We start from the raw sequence: 20919 nt of genomic DNA on the forward strand, positions 1-20919 counted from the left end.
TGTACTTATATATATTTATATATTTATATATTTATATAAGTACATAAGTATATATATATGATATATATATATTTATTTACTTATTTATTTATTAAATTTTTATTTTGAATCATTTTGCTTTAGTACAAAAGATATGACAGGAGCTTCCTTTGAGTCCTGTGTTACCATCAGATGATGTTAACTGAACTACGCCTTTGGTGCAGGTGTAGTTACTTCTGATGTATTTGTCACGTCTGTAGATTGCTGAGTTGGTGTAATTTGTGGCTCTGATGTTGTAGAATCCGGTGTTGGTCCACTTGGCGCTGCTGTTGTAGAATCCTGTGTTGGTCCACTTGGCGCTGCTGTTGAAGAATCCGGTGTTGGTCCACTTGGCGCTGCTGTTGAAGAATCCGGTGTTGGTCCACTTGGCGCTGCTGTTGTAGAATCCTGTGTCGGTCCACTTACTGCTGTTGTAGATTCATTCGTTGATTCAGTTTCAGTCCATGCTTCAGTTTGCTCCGTTTCTATATTTGTTGTAGTTTCTTCACTGTCATCAAGGATGTCGACTTCAGACTGCAATGTTGTTGATGCAGTAACTAATCTTCCAATGGAGTCTGAAGTTGTGTCCATATACAGTTTATATCTTTTTGTTGTGCGTCCTTTACTGTATTCGCCCGTGCCCGTGAAGGCTCTAAGCATATCGGTAGCGCGCTGTATGAATGGCACCGTGTAATGCATGGTATAGTAAACATCGGCTACCAGATTTCCCTCCAACTCTTCACAGTTCTCGCCATAGATGTTGATGCCAGCCAGCTTTTTGTCAATGATCATCGGATCACCGGGACGTGTGCTGCAGCCTTGCTTACTGCTCTTCACGCAGACCAAATCATCGTCGAAGGGAACTTTTCTTTTGCCAATATTGCGGAAGGCCTTCTTGCATTTTTTTTGGGAGACCACCTTGGTTTTCAGCAGGGTTATATCGCGTGTGTAGGAATCTACATAGGATACCAGCACATGGGCATTCGGCCTTGGCACCTTTCGGTACAGTTCAATGTAACGATACGTTCCCTTTTTTAATTTCGTGTGCAATGCCAGAAGTGCTATCCTATGAACATCTTCATGCTGATACCTTCCGGCGGGCAAAAAGAATGCTTTCACGGGATAGACAACTCGCTCTCTTTGTCCGAAGTGATTGCCAGGCTGTATACTCATATCCCTAGCCTTGAATTCATGCGATGGCTCCAGCTCGTTGGCCAGAAAGCAACGAGAGGACGTGATGATCATACGGCGTGAGATAAGAGCTCCGGCACAAATCACCGAACCTTTGTACAGAACGTTCACGTAGTAGCTCAGGTGAATGCTGGGATCAAATAGTGGCAAAGTTTTTTTTATGCTCGGATGGAAATCACGTAAAAACAATGCTGTTGCATTATAGTCAACGTGCTGAGAGCTCTTGTGCGCCCGATTGTAATAGGTTGGACGATGATACTTCTCATCGTACGAGCTCACCCATCTCCCAGCGGCAATATGCACACTGATCACTGCCAACAGAATCACAAATTTGTCCTTATGCCGTTGCATCTCTAGTTCTACTGAATGCAAACCAGAAAATGTTTCACTAAATACCCATGCGCTTACCATGTCGAATGCAAAACAATTCCAATTGGACACGATTTTTAGATCAACTAAATTTACATAAAGTAATGTTTTATTCTGAAGTCAAGGGTTTGTCAGCTAGTGGTAGTCATTCAGTCTTTTTGTCAAGGTAAGTGTATTGTCAATATTCGACTTGCTTTCTTACTAACGGCCTTTGGATTGCACTCAACAGGTTTTCAGCAGTCCTCAAAGCAGGAGGAAATGCCAAAGATTGAGGCAAAGCCTATAAATATCAACAAAAAGGAAATGAAATAATATTATTTCAGATGATGCTAATTGGCATACGGTGGCCGTTCACGACATTATCCCGTGACAGGCAGACGACATGTTTGAAATTAAAAATCATCAATGTGCGACTGGATGAATGTGAAAAAGACTGAATGGGCGGAAGCTGCCATAGAACTATGTAACGAACTATGTAATTAATTTACGTTGATTAAAGTTGCCACAGCTGCCAGAGGCAAAGGAGGCCGTCGACAAAGTGCAGCCTGTTGCCGAGACAGCCGGAAATTGGAGTGTTTGCAATATGTGCGCTGGGCAAGGGCAAGGCTGGGCAAGCTGAGCTCCAGCCCAGGCATGGGTATTTCCAACTGACGGCGACAGCGTCTAATTGATGGGCTGCAGTCAAAGTCTTTTTTATGCAAATGCTCTAAAGTTGGCAGCCAACTTACTAACTGACTAACAGCCTGACTGCCTGACTGACTGTATGTCCTCTGTCGACTGTCCTCCGTCGTCTGTCGACTGGCTGCCCGGTTCGGGCTCACTCATCAATTATTTAGAATATGTTACACTTGACACATAACTTCACAGACATATGCTTACTAGGCCGTCAGCCGAGTCAGCTGCGCAGTCAGCTCTCCGGCCGTAATTGCCGGTCATTATGCTTAAGGGATAAGGTACTTCAAGAGCTTGCCGTTGCAAAAGGTATATGCTTAAAATGGAGCCTGACGTTACCACCCACCCACTCCTGCACCTTCGACAGGAAGTAGGCTTGAAAAATATTCCAAATGCTCAACTACAATATACTCTCTATAAATTTACATAGTAAGTGGAACTTGAGGTATATACTATATGACAATTATTGCTGGGAATGATGCAGCCCTCATGATCCACAGATCATCATGTATATCTTGATTTCTTTTATATTACTGTCTAGACGGTTTTCTTGCATTCTCTAAAAGCTATTACGACTTAGGGCACTTGCACCTTTCTTTTCAGTTCTAAGTTACTCCCACATAGTATACCCTCTTGCTCAGCATTGTCTGCAGGGTATTGAAAAAAGGCCAAACTTATATGTGGCATATATACATAGCGTTTGGCTTACACGTGTTTTAGGTCCTCACTTGACGCATCGCGTTGAAATTTATGCGTACGTGCTCAGTTGAAAAACGCTGCCGACGACAACCCCGGGTCATTTATTATTAGCTGTGAAACGCGTGCCCGGATACGGACAACGGACAAATGGGCAAATGGACAAATGGGCAACTGGGTAACGGGCCACGGGCCACGGGCTAAGAGCAAGGCAAATTGCCTGGCTCAAGGTTTTACGGTCTGCCTGGAATATAACTTTTGGGTTAACCAAGAAGAACAAACTCTGCGCAATATATACAGTTCTTATTTGCATACTTTGAGAGGCTGTCGACAGAAGGTGTTCAAATTCAATACACACCCAGCAGGATGTCAAAATTGTGTGCTGAAAATTGAATTTAAGAGAAATGCTTTTAAATGAAAATTATATTTATTGAGTTTTGCAAATCAATTGAGATTCTAATTAATTATGCTTTGAAATGCAGTCAAATTAAGGTTTCCGTACACACCCACACACACACACATACAAATAAAGGAGCTGGGTGAGATGTGCTCCTGACGACTGCAAATTACATGTCACTCATACGCCATGAGTGCCGAGATATAAACGTAAATACTTGTCGAGCTGTTGGCGCTGCTCCTGCTCCTGCTCCTGCTACTGCTTCTGCTGCTACTGCTGCTGTTTTACAGCTCATTATGCAACATGACGCAATCCTTTAGGAGAGGAAAGAAAAAATTCCGCATTATATATGACGTCTTGCTGCTATTTTCATATGCAGTCGGCAAAGCTGCCTGATTTGTTGATAAGTGTTCAGCAGAAGAACAAATTCAATTTGCCCATCAAAAGTAAAATGCTTTAAAATGTTAACAGCAGCAGAGTCAAAGCCAGTTGCATGCAGCTCAGTTACAGGTTTTGCTCCAGGGTCAGTTCCAATGTGTGCTAAGTGAGCGTGTGTGTGTGTGTGTGTGTGTGTGTGCTTGTCGGCATGCTTGTGCATTTGTCTTAAGCTGTTTGGACATGCATTCAAAGACAAAGAGAGAGAGAGAGAGAGAGAGAGAGAGAGAGAGAGAGAGCGTATTGCAATGAGCGTTAACTGCTACAGGCAGCGGCATCTTCTTTGATTGCACCACTCGAATGTGCGCCCACCAGGACCCGCAAGCAGCGCCACATACTTCTGCAAGAGCTACTGCCCCGGCGAGCGAGCGTTGTCTTCTACTCAAACACAGTTCGTTGCACATTTGAACATGCCCTCAGAAAATAAATGCAAATTTAGCAATGGCAAACACCCATACCAGAAGACCAATAATACACATACACACACACACATGCACATGCACAACTCACACACGTTGGCAATAGAAACAGCGCTGCTCCTTTTGTAGCCGCTGCACATTTCCTGAACGCGTTTGCCACGTTGTCGCCGGCATTCTCTTAGCTTTCTCTCTTTCACTCTCTGTGTCAGCTACTCCCTCTCTCTCTCTCTCTCTCTCTCTATCTGTCTCTCTCCCTCTCTCTTTCTCAATATATTATTTGTATAAATTTTCGATTTTCTGCTTCAACAGTCTGTCTGGCGCTGCAGCTCGCTCGCATCTCTTCACTTTATTTATTTCTCAAGAATTCAGTTTGTTCTTTTTCTATTTTCTTTTCTCATTTTTCCTATTGTTTTTCTGCAGACTATTTTTCCCATTCTGGCTATATTTTTTTCACTCCCACATGCTTTGTTGCTGTTGTTCCTATGGTTGTTTTTCATCTTGTTCTATATAAGCATTATAGGTAAAGGATTCGCACATTCGGTATTGACTCGAGTGCATTGTCTTTTCTTTACATTATTTTTTATTTTTTTGGGTTGGGGGCTTTGTTGCTTTTGTCCGCGTTGCAGCTTTAACAACGAGAGGAAGTTAGTTTTTCTTTGGCCGCTTTGAAATTTGATAGCAACAGAAACCCAAATCAGGCTAAATAATGAGCAGATACTCTTTATCGATGTGAAACATAATGCACAAAGTTAAGGCTGCTTTAATTTACTTTTTATTTTCACATTACGCTAGCTCATTAAGTTTTATTGCAATTTCATAGTTCTATGCCAAGCCACACACACACACACACACACACACACACACACACACACATATGCACACATATACATACACTCGCCCACATATCACTCAGGCAGCTTTGCTTGCTCGGCATCTGCTCTTAAACGTTGACTACTGCCTGGCGGCTGATGCTACTTAATGGCTAATTAGAAGTATAATTTACACCTTAATGACCCAGGAACAATGCTCGAGCTGTGTACGGCCTGGCATGGCCTGGCCTGGCGCTTCAAGCATACAGCCCAAGCTCACTTAGCAAGCAAACATGACTCCTACATACATATACACACATATTCGTCTAGTAGACGCAAAGCTTTATGTGAAAATCAGCGTCCATTAATAAAGACAGCAAGCGAAATGTTACGCATACGCCAGGTACGCGGGCTGAGCATTAATCACAGCGGCAATATGCATATACCATCTATAGCATATATGTATATAAAAAGGATAAATATAAATTTGTGCGTGCCATTGTGTGTGTGTGTGGCGTAGCGTATTAATTTCATCGCAAATGCCTTTATATAGCTATATGTGTGTGTGCGATTTTAGACAGTTTGATTTATAGCCTCGACTAAAGTGATTCTAGCCTTTTGCTAAATTTGTTTGGCTGCTGCTTTAAAGTCCTATTGAAACGTACCGAACATGTTTGGCAGCCAGCAATATGATTATCTATACTTATCAGCCAAAATGCATGGCACAACAATTTGACTTAATAATAAGAGAGCATGCAGTAACAGAATATCGTATGGCTATGCGGATGGCTATAGCAACTAGCAACGTTGAGTTGAATGAGTTGCATGCAAAAGGGAATATTTTGTCACGCACACAAAATCATGCGAGGCGTCAAAAATGTTGTCACCTAACATGGTTATCCGGCGTAGTTATTCGGTGCCTGGCACACACCTGACCGGGACCAGAGTGTTGGGTGTTGGCTGTTGGCTGTTGGCATTCGCCAGTTGGTAGATGGCAGTTTGCAGTTGGCAATACAATTTGCGAGTCGTCATGTAGCTGCTATTCAATTGTGTGACATATTTTAATTTAATAAACTGCCAGCTTGGCATTATCACAGCTAACAAATTGCCAAATGGCAGCTGTTGAAAACTTTCAGCTCAACTTCCTCAACTGACACGTTGCGTTTACGTAACGGGTGGCCGTGTGCGCTGACATCAGCAAAAGATTTAATGGGCCCTTTGGCTAGTGAAAATGCCATAAACTTTAAGTGCAAGAACTCAAAGCTCCAGATTAAAGATCAATTACCTTTTACGCAGAGGCCTAAATCCCTTTAAAACCTCCAAATCTAGACTGCGCCCTCAAAAAAAGAAAACGTGCTAGTTGCTAACGTATCAAATTTTTTACTCTCCTATTTTTTTTTTTTTTTTTTTACTTTTTTATTTTATTTATGACCGCTAAAAATTCAAAATGTACGGCCATATAAACGGCCAAACGCACCGCGACAAGGACAATCGTCAAGGCATTAAGAAAAAAGGAAGAAAAAATAAATAAAAAGAAGCTGAAAAAATATTACAACATTTTAATAGCGAAAATGAAGATTTATTGCCCGCAACGTAAACGCGACCAAAATGTGCCACAAAAACTGAGGCTCAACTAAAAAGCGCGTTCTAACAGTGCCCAACAACAGCGCAGAGTGTTGTATTCAATTATTAGCTACGAAAATACCCTGTACGACAGACATACATAAATCAAAATCACATCCAAACTTTGCGCAATTCAGATATGCAAAGTTTTTGTTGTTTTGCAGCCCTGGGAAAAAACTGGTTTATTTGTCATTTCGGTATTTTTGTTCACATTAGTTTTTAATTTTTGGTATTTTTAACTGAAGTCAAAGCAGAAACTGCTCTTTCATGTGACTTTTGCCTGTCCTCACTTATCTAACCTATATTAGCTCGAACTCCAGGGTATATGGCAACAACAACAATTGACGCGTCAGGAGCACAAAAATGTGCAAAGTGTAAAAATCGTTGCCACGTCACGTCAGCCGGATGATAGGCCAGTCGCAAGTCCAGCCAAACCAGCCAGCCAACCGGCGAGTGGGCGGCAAACAATGGGAGTGACCAGCTCGGGGCTTTAGCTCGCTTATCGGCCCGATTGTAGCCATTGTTGTTGTTGTTGTTGCTGTTGAACCTAGCGCACGTCGCAGTTTGTTAGCCGCATGCCAAAACCGGCCAAAAATCGTTGGTGTTGGCTTTGGCATTGGCATCGGCATCGGCTTCTGCTTGGGCATTGGCATCGGCATTGGCATCGGAACCGGCAATGGCAACGGCATTGACTGCCTTATTGTTTGCTCGCCCACTAGACCCAATGCCGAAGTGGGCGTGTCCAATCAAAATATGCAAATGTTACCCGTAAAACGTCGCTTTGATGAAATTTCTGCACATTTTGTTCTCCGTTTTTTTTCTTCTCGTTGTTGTTGCTGTTGCTATTCTTCTTCTTCTCTTTGCTGTCGCTTCTGCTCTTGTTGTTGCTGTTGTTTTTGTGTTGTTTGGTTTGGTTTGGCTTGTTTTGGTTATTTGGGAGCTGTCGCCGCTGCCCCATCCAAATTAGCAGTAGTTGCCTGGTCAGGCTCACGTCAATCAGCGCCAGTTTGCATGTCCAAAGGTTTGGAGGCTCCATTTTTTTTCTATGCCCTCCCACACCCCCTCTCCCACCCGCCCAGTCAAGCTGGCCGCCGACTTCTGATTTATATGCATATATTTTGCGTGTGGCTTGCGCCGTTTTATGTCGCTTTAATTTAATGCTGTCAACATTTGCGCGTCATTTTCTGGTCAACATTCTTCTTAGTCATTGTTTCGTCATGGGGGCGTGGCGGCTGCAGGAAAAATACCTCATCATGGAAAGCGTAATGGACTGAAAGTCGGGCCTGTTTCTTTTTGCATATAATTAGCTAAGACCGGATCCTCAAACTGGTTATAGTATATATATATATATATATGTATATATATATATATGTATGGCCTAAAGAACAACGGATATATTTTCAAAATAGAGACACCTTTTCTGTCCCTAAAATTTTAAAACATTCTGAAAGCAATCAGCTGTAATTTTTAATTTTTAATTTCAATGAGAATTTTCAAAGTTAACTAAACCTAAACAGTTTTTTATTTATTTGACTACAACTATAATCCCTCATAATACAGAGTAAAATATAATATAGATAATAGATATGTTTAGTGATAAATCCGAATATAATAAATTTGATATAGAATGTACTAAGGCGTAATCAATAATTAAATTTAATCAACGATTCGCAATTCCTTTGCAACAAAGAATCCAAAAATAAATAAACAATGAAATGAGAATATTGTTGTACCATTGACACATCATTAAAAGTACAGTAAAGCCAACGTTGGAACGGACTTATACGTTTGGCATAAATGCAATTTATAATGACAGCTACACTGTTCCCAGCAAAATCAACAAAATTAAATAAAACAAAACAAAATAAAACTGCAAAACAAACTACAAAAGCCTCGGCTTACAATTATGGCCAAAAAGTTGGAAGCTGCTTGCCAAATATAATCAGCTATGCACAGAGAGGGAGAGACAGCGAGACACAGATAGAGGCAGGGAATTGGAGGGGGACACTATATATGTACATGTATATATAGTATATGTTTATGTCACTGAACCATGTCTGTTTATTTTAATTAAAATTTTCAGTCGCTGCAACTGCCTTTGTTGTTGCTGCTGTTGGTGTTGTTGTTGTTCATGTTTGCTTTTTTTCGGTACATAATTTATAATCAATTTTCAAATAAATTACAAACAAAAGCATTTAGCTTAAGCTCAGCTGCCGACAATGGTCAAATGCAGTAATAAACATGAACAAAAATTTAACGAAGCATTTTGAATTCATTACTAAAAAATTAGTTCTAAAAACACCCACAAACAGCTTAGAAAACCAAAATATAAACTAAAGAGCTTAGCTTTATTAAACAAAAAATTAAAAAAATAAAAACCTGGTAATAAAAATAAGTTCAAGACTTTTTCGTTCTAATAGCTTTAGATAAGCTTAATTCCTGATTATTGTTTACCTAGAGAGTGTGAGAGGGAGGGAGAAAAAGTTTTGCTTAGCTTTGAATGAAGTTAAGCATACGAGTATATAAAGTATGTATAGAGTAACACTGATTTGTTTAAGAGTTCCAAAATTATTAAATTTGAAAATTTTAATTTAACCAAGTTTGAATGTGCAGCTAAGCAAAATAAAATATATAAATATAAAAATAATTCCAACATGATAAGTTGATGCCTACTTTATTAATCAGAAAATAAATATTAAGCAGATAATGTTCTATATCAATTATAATGTCATCAAATTTGCAAATTTAATCAATATCAGATCAATTTTGATCATTAAACACTTCGTGTTGACCATATTTTGTTAATGGACGTCCAGGCTTACATTTTTACGGTCTTTGGTCGCAATGTGGCTGCATGTTGGCAGACAAAACAATGCTTGGCCATGATAATAATGCTATAATTGTGTAAGCCATTTAAGCAAAACACACAAATGCCACACACATGTACAAACACACACACATACACACTGAAACGACTTTTAGTATTCAAAACAAAAATTAGGCTTGACAGTCGATGATCCACAACCATTTGGCTCAGCTTAACCTACGTGTGTATGTGTGTGTGTGTGTGTGTGTGTGTGGGTGTGAAGTGACAAGACTGTGATATGTGGTTGGCTTTGATATTGCATTTCTATGTATGTGGCCAGATATGTAGACTTGCCTGCTCTAAGTCAGCTCCACACTAAAACACAAATAGATGCGAAAAAGCTTTGATGGGGCATCAATTTGCCCAGCACTCAGATGGATTCTCGTGACCGTGGATAGCCGGCAGAAAATTTAAAGTTCAACTGTCGAAATTGCACTGAACTTAAACCCCAAAAAGTTGCAACTGCCCCGGCCCGGCTGAGCTGCTCTTCAATGTTAACTCTTACTTAAAAATGTACACAATTCGCGCGGTTGCCAATTAAGCTAAAGTGTGCTGCTTAGCTCAGCTGCCCCGCCTGCCCCGCCTCCGATTTGCCTCTTGCCGCACGCAAAGAACTTCAAAACTGTAGCTAGATAGATAAACAGTTGGCTAAGTTGTTGCCACCCCCACACCGCCGTGGCGGTGCAACTCACCCACGCACACAGAGGCGCAAATATTGATTGTCTAACAAAAAAAAAACAAGAGAAGAAAAAAGAAACGCCTAGGCCCCAACCACGGCTGGAGCAGCCAACAAACCAACGGCGCGCACAACGTTGAGTCAATTTTCACTCAAGTCGACGTTAGTTAAAAAGTTAGCAAAGCCAAAAACTAAAAATAAAACTAAAGCTAAAAAAAGGAAGCAAAAACAAGCAGCCGAAACGTAAATTTTTATATAGAGCGCAAAAAGGTTTCGAGTGCAAAATAAAGTTACTTTGGCAATGCGATGCATCAAACCGCAAAACAAGATAATTTCAACGGTAAATAAATCACGACTGCCACCCAAGGGGCAACAGGGCTGGCCGGGGCAGTGGAGGGCTGGGCGGGGCAGCTGCTGAGTTAGTGCAACTCCCAAAAGTAGGCAACGAACTTTGAGTGCCACGGTGCATCGAACGTAACTGAAGCCAAAGTGCTGGCATTAACACCTCGTGTGCGCATTGTTAAAGGCTTATTAGATGCACACACACACACTCACACACAACAAACAATCTACAGTAAACGCGGGAATATTGCGTTTGCATTGTTGCAAACAAAACAAAAAAAAAAAAAACAAAAAAAAAGAAAAGAGAAGAAGCGAAACGAAACAAGCTTGGGTCTCTCTACAGCCGGATTGAATGGCATTCACAGTGGCTGCTTTTTATGTTCGGACGTCAAGGGATTAACGTAGCTGGAATTTGTCAGAATTTACAGTCACTCAGCACTGTTTGTTGTTCCGGCTGTGGCAGGCTTACAAACACCGCTTTTCGCTGCCACGCGAACAGCTTTGATCAGCGTTGCACATTGCATTCACGTTGCACACATATCGAATTTGCCCAATGAAGACTATGCTAGCGTTTCGAACGCATAGCTACAGAGTAAGATGCTTTCTGTTCATCTCCTCATCCTATCAATCCGTATAGGATATGTAACTGATATAATCAAGAGTTGCACTGTATTTTACTCTATATATATGTACACATTTCAGGTGCACTGTATATGAATTACCTTTACAATTACCAAAACAAAAAAAACCTTAAGCTAAAATGGAAAATAATCTCGGCAGTGTCGCTGCCCCACAGCCCCGCAACCGCAAGCAACGTTCACAATTGTCAAGCTCATGGGAATAATAAATAAAATGGCCTTGTTGCCAAGTCGTCAGTGGCAGCGTCCTAACCACACGCTCGAAGCGTCCCTTATACAGCAAGCTGGAGCTTAAATAAGCTAAAGCCAAACTTTAAGCAGGTGGAAGTCACCTTAAGTCGCTGCAGCTGCTGCAGTTAGCAGAGCCAAGGAAGGATCTAAGCCCAATGCTACAGCTACAGTCTCATCTCCAGCTCCAGCTTCAGCTCCCACTCGCACTCGCACTCGTTATATTCGTATTGGCTGTGAACAAAAAGCGAGCAAAACTTTTCCATTATTTTTATCTGCTTCACATTTTCAAGTAGCAAAAACTTTGATGCTGCATGCAAAAACAAAAACAAAAAAAACAAAAAAAAAAAATACAAACAAAAAATTAAGTAACAATTTTTGCATGCCAAGCAAAAGTTGATTTTCATATAGCCCAGTTCCCGTCCCCACTCTAATCGTTATTGTTGTTGCGGTTGTTGTTCTCGTTGTTCTTCTTGTTGCTGTTGTACGACTCCGCCCACTGAACTGCCCCCAGCTGATATCTTTGGCATTTTATTTAGTTTGTTATTTGTTCATACTTAAGTGTGTCGGCTGCATTGGTTTTATTGGCAAACTTGTCGCCTGTCGTCTTCCAATCGAAGCCAGTCAGCAATGCCCAGGACAATACTGAGAGCACACACACACGCACACACACACACACATACACGCCCACTGTCACTAACGAAAGTAAGTTGTTGAGCAGATTAGGTTTTTGTAGTGTTCGGCTAGCATTGTCTTTAAGTTTTTGTTGCCCTGGTCCTTTAGTCCTTTAGTCCTTTATGGTCTGTCGGAGTCCCCAGTGACCCTGTACACTTCAAATTGCTACAACTGCCAAGACTCCCACACCCCAAGTCGCCTCGACCCATGGTCAGGTGGAAACATTGCCTTTCTCACCCAATCCAGCCCAGCCCAGCCCAAACTCAGCCAAGTTAATGTTTTTTGGCTGTTTTCAATGTCGACTGCCTGCGGCAAGGCACGATATAAATTTTACATTGTCTTGGCAAATTTCTCGACTTTCGACAACTCTCCAGTGATTCCGCTCTGAGTGACGCATACAATTATAGTGTGTGAACTGAAATGAGAGCACCCACATAGCACGATACTATATTTAAATCTTGTAAAAAGTTATCAATTGGGAGGATGAATGAGTTTGGGATAATGATTTTTTGTTATTATTGATTTTATTTCTATCATTACAGATTGATATTCCCATTGCTAAGCTGGCAGGCAAAAGCTGAAATGATGATACAGATAAAGATAAGTATAGTTATATATATATATATATATATATATATATATATATATATATATATATATATATATATATATATATATATATATATATATATATATATAAATATTATTATTTCCCATGTTTTGTCATCTATCTAAATATCACATAACTATTACGAGTACAGGGTAACTTAAAGCCTAAAATAAATAAATAAATAAATAAAGCCTAGCAATACAATATTCATGACTTGTGCTTGAGCTTATATGAATAATACCATGAATCAGGTTTAAAGTTTTATGCTTAAATATTGTTATAAGCCTGAATTACACTTCGGTATATTTAAAATAGCCAAAACTTGGCTAAAAACAAATTAAATTTATGTAAGCTCACATAACATTCCACATAAGTAATTAATCAAATGCATTGCCTTAAGCCAGACCATGCTCGACAAATATGAGCATATACACGCACATGCATATATACATATACATACATATATTTATTATGATGATATCCATATACACACATACGCGCACGAATGCAATTTCATAATTTTGGATTTGTTTGGGCCAGCTAAATACATTTCCATGTAGGTTTCATGGTCTGTTGCATCTTCAAAAGGTACGTCATAATATATGTATGTATATATGTACCTATATATACGTACATATTTATATATGTATGTGTTTGTATTAAATGCGTTTTAATATGATATTGCGTATAGAGAGCCGAGTCCTTGCATCACATTGCTCCACAGCTCGCTATTGAAAGCGTATTTGGTGGCACATTCATCTAAGTAATTCACCAAAATGTTAATTTAATTAAAATATGAATACGAAATTTTTGATGCTCTCACCCCTGGGTGGAGAGAAAGAGCTGGATGCCGCTGCCATGAATGGCCCTCAAAGCCGACGCGACGCTGCTAAACAAATTCATTTATCACAACTGCTGCTCCAACTGGGAGTCCACGTACACGCCTAGCATTCAATAATGGGCACCCAGCGAACGTTGGACGCCACTCGACCACCGACTTCCGGCTGTCGGCTGACGGTTGTCGGCTTATGGAGGGAGTCTGGCGACTGGGCCAACGCCACATGTTGATTTTGGCAACGGAAATTATATGGTTAATGCATTGCAATGGCCAACACTTGCACAGCCGGCATACATGACTGCATAAATAAACCAAAATATGAAGAAAACAACATCGTAAAACTCGAGTCTGGGACACACAAGCCAAATGTGTGTCGCTCGCATTTCCTATATCAGCTTCAGCTTCATTCAGAACATCAAGAAATCTACTTATGTGTGTGTGTGGCTTGTGGCTGATAGCAGCAAAATATAAAATTATTAAAAGCCAAATGTCCGACCGCATTATGAGCAGTGTTGCCAGTTTAGCCTATTTCAGGCTAAATCTAGCCTATTTACAAAGGGTTTAGCCATTTTTGGAAATGAGTTTGGGATGGAATAGACAGAAATTGAGGCAGAAGATAGTCCTTAAGCATACTATTAAACAGAAGAGACTGATGTATATGCTATCTAATAATAATAATGTACATAAGCTATTTAGAATATCAATATTTAGCATTATCAAACATTGGTAACATAAAACTCGACTGCAACGACCCCGACCTGGCGCCAGGCTCAATATTTGAGCGCGACTTAGGATTTGAGAGCAGCCGGATTAAGGAGCAGCCGCTGCAGCACTTCCTCAGTCACCCAGGCCTGGTGGGGGTGAGTCGTGCAGTACAGTAAAGTGAGGTGAAATTTGTGATCGTTCAGAAGAGGAGGAATTATTTAATGGAAATATTTAAAGGAAATTCCTGGAGGAAATACTTGTAGGAAATACTTAGAGAAATATGTTTTGCCTATTTTAGCCAACCCTTATCCACAATCCAACTTATTTCGAAGCTGTCAGCACTGATTATGAGCATGCAGCAGAAATGATAAACTAACTGACGTCTCCGCCTCTTAGCCAGCAAACGCGAGTATTCGTATGCACTGACCACGTTCGACCAGAGCGCGTGGGCCAGCAATTTGACAAATGGCGCTCGAAGCTAACGTAGATTACATTGAAAGCTCGTTTCTATGCATTAAATGAACTAGTTCATAAATGAGACTCAGCACCAAAATCATTTAAATTTTTACATAATTAAGTATTTTTAGAAAACTTTGGTGTTTTGTGTATCGATATTTCGGTTATTGAAATGTACTACAGTTACAATCATTTCAAACTTGTATTTCGTGATTTTAATTATTTGTTAAAATTAATAAATAAAAATTAAAATAATTTATTAGATTAATAAGGCAACTTGAATATATCCATATAAATTAAATATAAATTAATGTTGATAATTAATAGTTAAATAGCTACATTTTCGTATTGAAAGCCAAAAATTATTTAATTTTTGGAAATACGATAAAATGAAAAGATCGTTCATGCTCAAAAAAATTTAATCCCAAACCGAATTAAATTTACTTATAGAATCAATTCAGGGGAAAAAGAAAAAAAAATTGTTTCAGACCAATATAATACTTTCCAATCTGATCCCTACAAAGATTTGAAGCCAACGTGTCGCATCAAGCATAAAGCACCAGAACTTAGTTAAACTGCTTGTAAATTAAACCAAGTGTGCAAAAGTAATTTTGCGACCGTAAGAAATCTGCGTGGTTGGCACTAAAAGCCGAAACAAAAAAGCAAAAGGAAAGAGAAGAAAAGTGAGAGAGCTGCAAAGCAACTTCATCATAAATTGAATTTTTTATGTGGCAGCTAAGACGAACTGCCAAGAGTTGACATTAAGCAGAGCGAAGACAACCACGACAACGACCAGAACGACCAACGAATGGAAATGACAATGCTATCATGGGCATCATGAGCATCAACTGAAATGCAACCGAGGGCTTCGGATTCAATGCACGTGACACTCCGTGGAGCACTGAGCGCTGGGCACTGAAAGAGACAGCTGGAAGTAGGGGCAGTGGGAGAGGGAGCGGCAGAGCAAGCGACCACAGCACTGTCAGCACAGTTGGTTCCAAAGCCTCAGCTGCGCCTTGGTGGTACTGGAGTGGTCATTACAATGCACTGCAGCAGTCGTTGATGGGCGTGAAACCCAGCGCTTACCGCTGGCCATGCGCCCGCATCCTGCTCCTGCTGCTGCTCCTGCTGCTGCTCCTGATTCTATGTAGATGTAGATGGCTTTGGAATACTGTAACTGTATATTGCATTCCCGACTGCCTTTTGCTGCGCATTTGTAACTGAGCTTTTGGTAAATTGATCCAATTTATGCTTATTTTATGGCAAATTACGAATGAGAAACGAAGGCGACTGCTGCTGCTGCTGCCACTGGGATTGCCACTGCCATAAGCAGCAGCAGCAGCGGGAGCGGCAGCGCTTTGGTCCACACCAGAGACAACGTCAGCGAAGCAGACCTCGTCGTGCACTGTCCAATTAAAGTGACATGAAAAATAACTCGTATAATGCACAATAAGCAACGACAACAACACAAAAAATCTCTTTTCTTTCAATTTAATGACAGCCAAACTAAATTATTATATTACGCAAACCAAACTTGTGCAAAAGCATAACGAATTAGACCATTTGATCAGAAGCAAACTGTCTTTGTATTTGTAATATCTGTGCGAATATGCAACAGGATATATATTTGAAAATTTCTCATTTGTCTTCATCGCAAACAGCTTCAAATCACAACTGTTATCACAAACGCATCTACATACATATATGTAAGACGTGTTTGCCCACATCTCCCCATTGCTGTTCTCACTCAAGTTTTTGCAGCTAACTTTCTTTTATTGGCTTCTAAATGCAGAGCCAAATCCGTTTTACAAATTGCCATATTGTTGCACAGCCATTGTTATACTACTTCTAACAACAGTTGGCATATAGTATATACATATATGCATGCGTGTGCGCGTGTGTGTGAGTTGACTGCTACAATTGTTGCATTGTTTTCGTATAATAAAATTAAACTTATGCACTTGCCTGCTACGCTTTCTCTCTCCGGGGAAAAATGGGTGTGCATTTGTTAAGTGGCAAAAGATTGAAATGAAACCAAGCACACGCACACACATACACACACACACGCACTGAATCACACACATACACTCAACGAACAGACGTACTGACATGGAGCTTATTGGTTGCCTTGGTGTAAGTGAAATGGAATGGAATGAATCGTTTCGTCCTTCGCATTACTTATGTATGTAACTCTTGCTGTCTCTCTGTGTTTATGAGTGTGTGTGGGTGTGTGCTTGCGTGCGTATGTATGGTTTACCATACGAAAGATAAAGGGGCGCCAGAGCAATTTGCTCGAGGTCAGTTTCCCTGCAATTTCGTTGATAACTTATGTCATTCAACAAATGAAGTTGACATGCGAACTCGACGCATTCCAATTTCTTCAGCTGCCGGTGCCGCACCCTCTTGCTCCTTGCCCCTGCCTTGCTGTGCACTTTGGCTTGCATTTAATTTTGGAAATAACTTTGACCATATTAAATGGGCCACTTACATATGACAAACCATGTAGTTTACATTTAAGCCACGTTGCAATGACTGCATGGCTTTAAGATCCCCAAGGCCCCAACCCCAAGGCCCAGCCCCGGCTGTTCGCTCAAAACACACGCCTGTCAATTACCTAATTGAAAGTCTCGAAATCCAAAGATGCTGCCCATGCCAGCCTTGGATCTAGCCATCGGACTGTGTGTGTGCACTGCATACGATTATAAGTTTTCATCCCATGATAGTGGGCCAGTGCTAGGTGGGGAATAGGTGATAGTTGGGGGGTGGTTGCCTGAGCAGCCTTTGCCATTTCAATTTAGTCTTTGACATTCTGCCTCTGTGTCAAATGCAAATTGAAAAATCATCGGACGAGGCAGCAGCATCAGTGTAACGGGCAAACGAAATCAACAACAGGCAACGTTGCCATTTGGCTGCCGGAAGCGTTTTGCTGCCGTCCAAACTAATATTGAGACAGCGCGCAGCAAACTGTTTCCGGCAGGCGCAGCATCAACAACAGCAGCTCCAGCACTAGCAGCAGCAGCAGCAGCCGTGGCAACTGTGGAGGCATCATTGCCTATTCCGCATGCTGACTGCCTTAAGCGGCCCCAAGCGCCGCATTTTTTGGCACGCAAAGCCGAACAAGTTTTTGGCAGCGGCTGCTCCAGCTGCCTGTTGTTGTTATTGCTGTTGATGCCAAAAGTTGCTTGTTAAACAGCGGAAACGGAAATGCCAACAGTCGCACAAAGGCAAAAAGCGTGCGACAGAGATCAAATTCCAATTCGCAAGCCAGACAGAGATGCCACGAAGGGAAGGGAAGGCCACCCAGTACATTGCTTCAGATGTGTAAATCAAACTAATTGAATGTTTTTGCAGAAGCTGCGCATAGCGCCCAGCTGGCACATCGCTATGCCACATGTCGCGGGCAGCAAAAATAGAAAAAAAAAAAAAAAAAAAAAAACAGAGAAAAGAAATGGATGCGCCAACAGATAAGGAATTCAATTCCATTTCGACGCCATACGACTTGCAGGTTTACACTTGCCATGCTTTGATGCTGCTCTTTGCATTTTTGATTCATTTTGTTTTCAATTCCCAAAATTTACTGCGCAGTGCGCACACACAAATGAGGCAGTTGCGCTTGCATTTGCATTTGATATGCAACACTTACAGTTGTATTTACCAACACTGAACCAGTTAAATCGAATGCACGCCCCGTGGCCTAAACTCTTGCAACATGCATATTGTGCCTGCATTTCACTAATTAAGTTGCAATTCCTTTGACTTGCAACAATATGCCGCCAGCAGAGGATTTTGATTTGTTTGTCATGGCAAAGGACCACAAACTGGCCGGCTAATTAACTGGATACTTTAATAGAAATATGTGGCTGCAAATGTTTGCCCAATCTAAGGCAACGTCGACTTCAACAATTATATTGTGTAAATCTTAACAACCCCAAATGTATCTCCATGTGCAGTTTCATTACATTTTTGTTTTTCAAATTTCTGAACTTGCAGTGTGACCAGCCACCACCACTTTGAACTTGACTAATTGAAAATATCTCAGATGAACCGGAACTTTTGAGGATCCGATAACTTGAGTAATAATCGATCATTTTATTGAAGCCAAAGTTATTTAATTTTTTCTTTAAATAAATATAGTCATATCATAAGCGAAGTAAGATGCAGGAGTTAAACGAGGCTTCAAGTAGCCGTAAAAATAATCAGGGGAATTCGATTGGCTTTTAACGATTGCTGCTGCTGCCGCTGCTGCTGCTGCACCTTGGCGCCTTGTCTTGTCTATGGCAGCAAATTGGCGTTAATTTAATGAGCATTTTGGCCATAAAATCAGTTGAAGCGCCTCAATTGCCGCGGCTTCGCTGGCAGCTGCCGAGCACAATTTATTTGACTGTTAATTAGAAATTTAAATTATGCGCTTAGCCTTTAGCCCGCCGAGCCGTAGCTTGGAGTGCTCGCTGTGGCTGGGGTTCGGGCTCGGTCATGGTCTCAGTATTCAATTGGCGCTGCACAAAATTAATTGCACGCAGGCCAAGTTAACGCCCCCTGGTCTGACCCTTAGCGCATCGCCTTTGCTCCATTGCAAATGCGAAATAATTTATAATTTGGCACAATTACGTTCAGCCACAGGCGCGCGTTGAAGCAACTGCCAGGCTCTTCTTGCCCAATGTAGTGGTTGGTAGCACTTGAGCCTGGTTATATGGGTCATTTGCTTTCCAATTGCATTCTATTGATTTTCCTCGAACGGTTTACAACAGCGAATGGAGTGAATGGAGGAAGGCAATAAACTTTCACTTATTTCGTCGCCATTGCCAAGTGAGCGACCCGCAACAGAGGCGGACACAACATCCAACGACATTGGCCAGTGCTTCCACTGGTAAACACATTTCTCACAGTTACAACATTTGGCATGCTGCCCGTCCAGACGCTCGCGACATTGCATTTCAAGTGGATTTTATTCTTTTTTCCGCCTGAAGCTATGTAGTTTTTTGTCTTTCCTTTTGCATTGTTGTCCATTGTTTGCCCAGAAATTGGGTCGACTCTCTTCTGGGGACGCCTCCATCTGCGAGGAGAGCGGTGTGGGGGCAAATACTGATGATGAGCTGGACAGAGGAGTCTGTCATTGTTTCAGCTCCTGTGCATGTAATTTCCTGGCTACTGCAAGTGCAGCTAAGCCGTAACAGTCCTTAAAATTTGTGCTGTAGCTGTTGGCATTGTTGTTGTTGTTGTTGCTGTTGTTGTTGTAACACTGATTACTGTCGCTTGTTAGAGCGTTTGGCTCTGCGGCTTTTTCCTCTCATTTACATGCATACGAACATGTGTAAGCGCATCTGTGTTAGTGCGACTGCGAGTGTGCGTGGCCAAGCTGTGGTCTTAGCTCCTTTCGCCACTGCTTCGCTCCAAGCCTCACTCTTTTGCACATTTGCCAAAACACACATTTTTAGGTTAATTTACAACTTGTTAGCTGGCAGGAAAACATTTCCCCAGCAACGAAAACAAGGCGCATGTGTAAACAAATCAAACTTGATGCCAAAGTTCTGGCCATGATCCCCTCCATGTTGCTTCAAATTTGCAATAATGAGCAACGCTCGAGGGTCATAAACTGCTAACAAGGGCAACAAGTTGAGCCCAAGCCAAAAACCCAGACAGCGTTGCTGCAAAATCAGCTTTAAGCAACCACTTTTTGCATGCCCAGCGCAGCTCAAGTGAATCATTTGCCCTCTCACATGTGGCAAACATAGTGTATATCAACGAATTGGAGCCAATGATGACAAGCGACAATGTAGTATATTAACCACTTTAAGGCATCGCAAAATGTAACTACTTTCAGCCAATAGTTTCTTATTAATTTTCATCAAATAAGATATATATTAATATTTATTGCATTCCAATTTAACTGAACCTTTTTTAAATCCAACAGCTTCATAAAGTGATTGAATATCGGAACCGTGAACTAACTGCCGATAATTTTAGTATTTTTTGTGCTCGGCGTTTTTTAGGGCTGCAGCTATTAAAGGGCAATTTTCATACAGACGACGATTGTATGCGATGCCCGAGAACTTATTTTTCTCAAGCCCATTATCAATTCAATTTTATAGCCAATGGCTGGCAAAACAAAAGCTAAGCAGCAGCGACATTTAAAATGCGTAGCGAGAATGTTTATGCAGTCAACTGAATAAAAGGCGTAAAAATGTCGATGCTACCCAGCATGCCATGCCAAATGTGGGTGGTTAGCTGTTTGACTGGGCCTGGGCCAGGGCCAGGG

General features: G+C 41.1%; 2 protein-coding genes across 5 annotated transcripts in view; both read right to left on the reverse strand.

The window, feature by feature from the left end:
* LOC108615446 (putative polypeptide N-acetylgalactosaminyltransferase 13) overlaps positions 1–20919 on the reverse strand; it is a 40859-nt gene that overhangs the window by 10615 nt on the left and 9325 nt on the right. The window lies entirely within an intron of this gene.
* aqrs (aquarius) lies at positions 68–3440 on the reverse strand. Its single transcript, XM_089463136.1, has one exon. The coding sequence runs from the start codon at positions 1618–1620 to the stop codon at positions 187–189; it is 1434 nt and encodes a 477-aa protein (XP_089319262.1). The 5' UTR covers positions 1621–3440; the 3' UTR covers positions 68–186.

The sequence above is a fragment of the Drosophila arizonae genome, chromosome 2 (assembly GCF_054131065.1).
Source record: "Drosophila arizonae isolate 15081-1271.41 chromosome 2, UAZ_ARI_1.0, whole genome shotgun sequence".
Taxonomy (NCBI): Eukaryota; Metazoa; Arthropoda; class Insecta; order Diptera; family Drosophilidae; genus Drosophila; species Drosophila arizonae.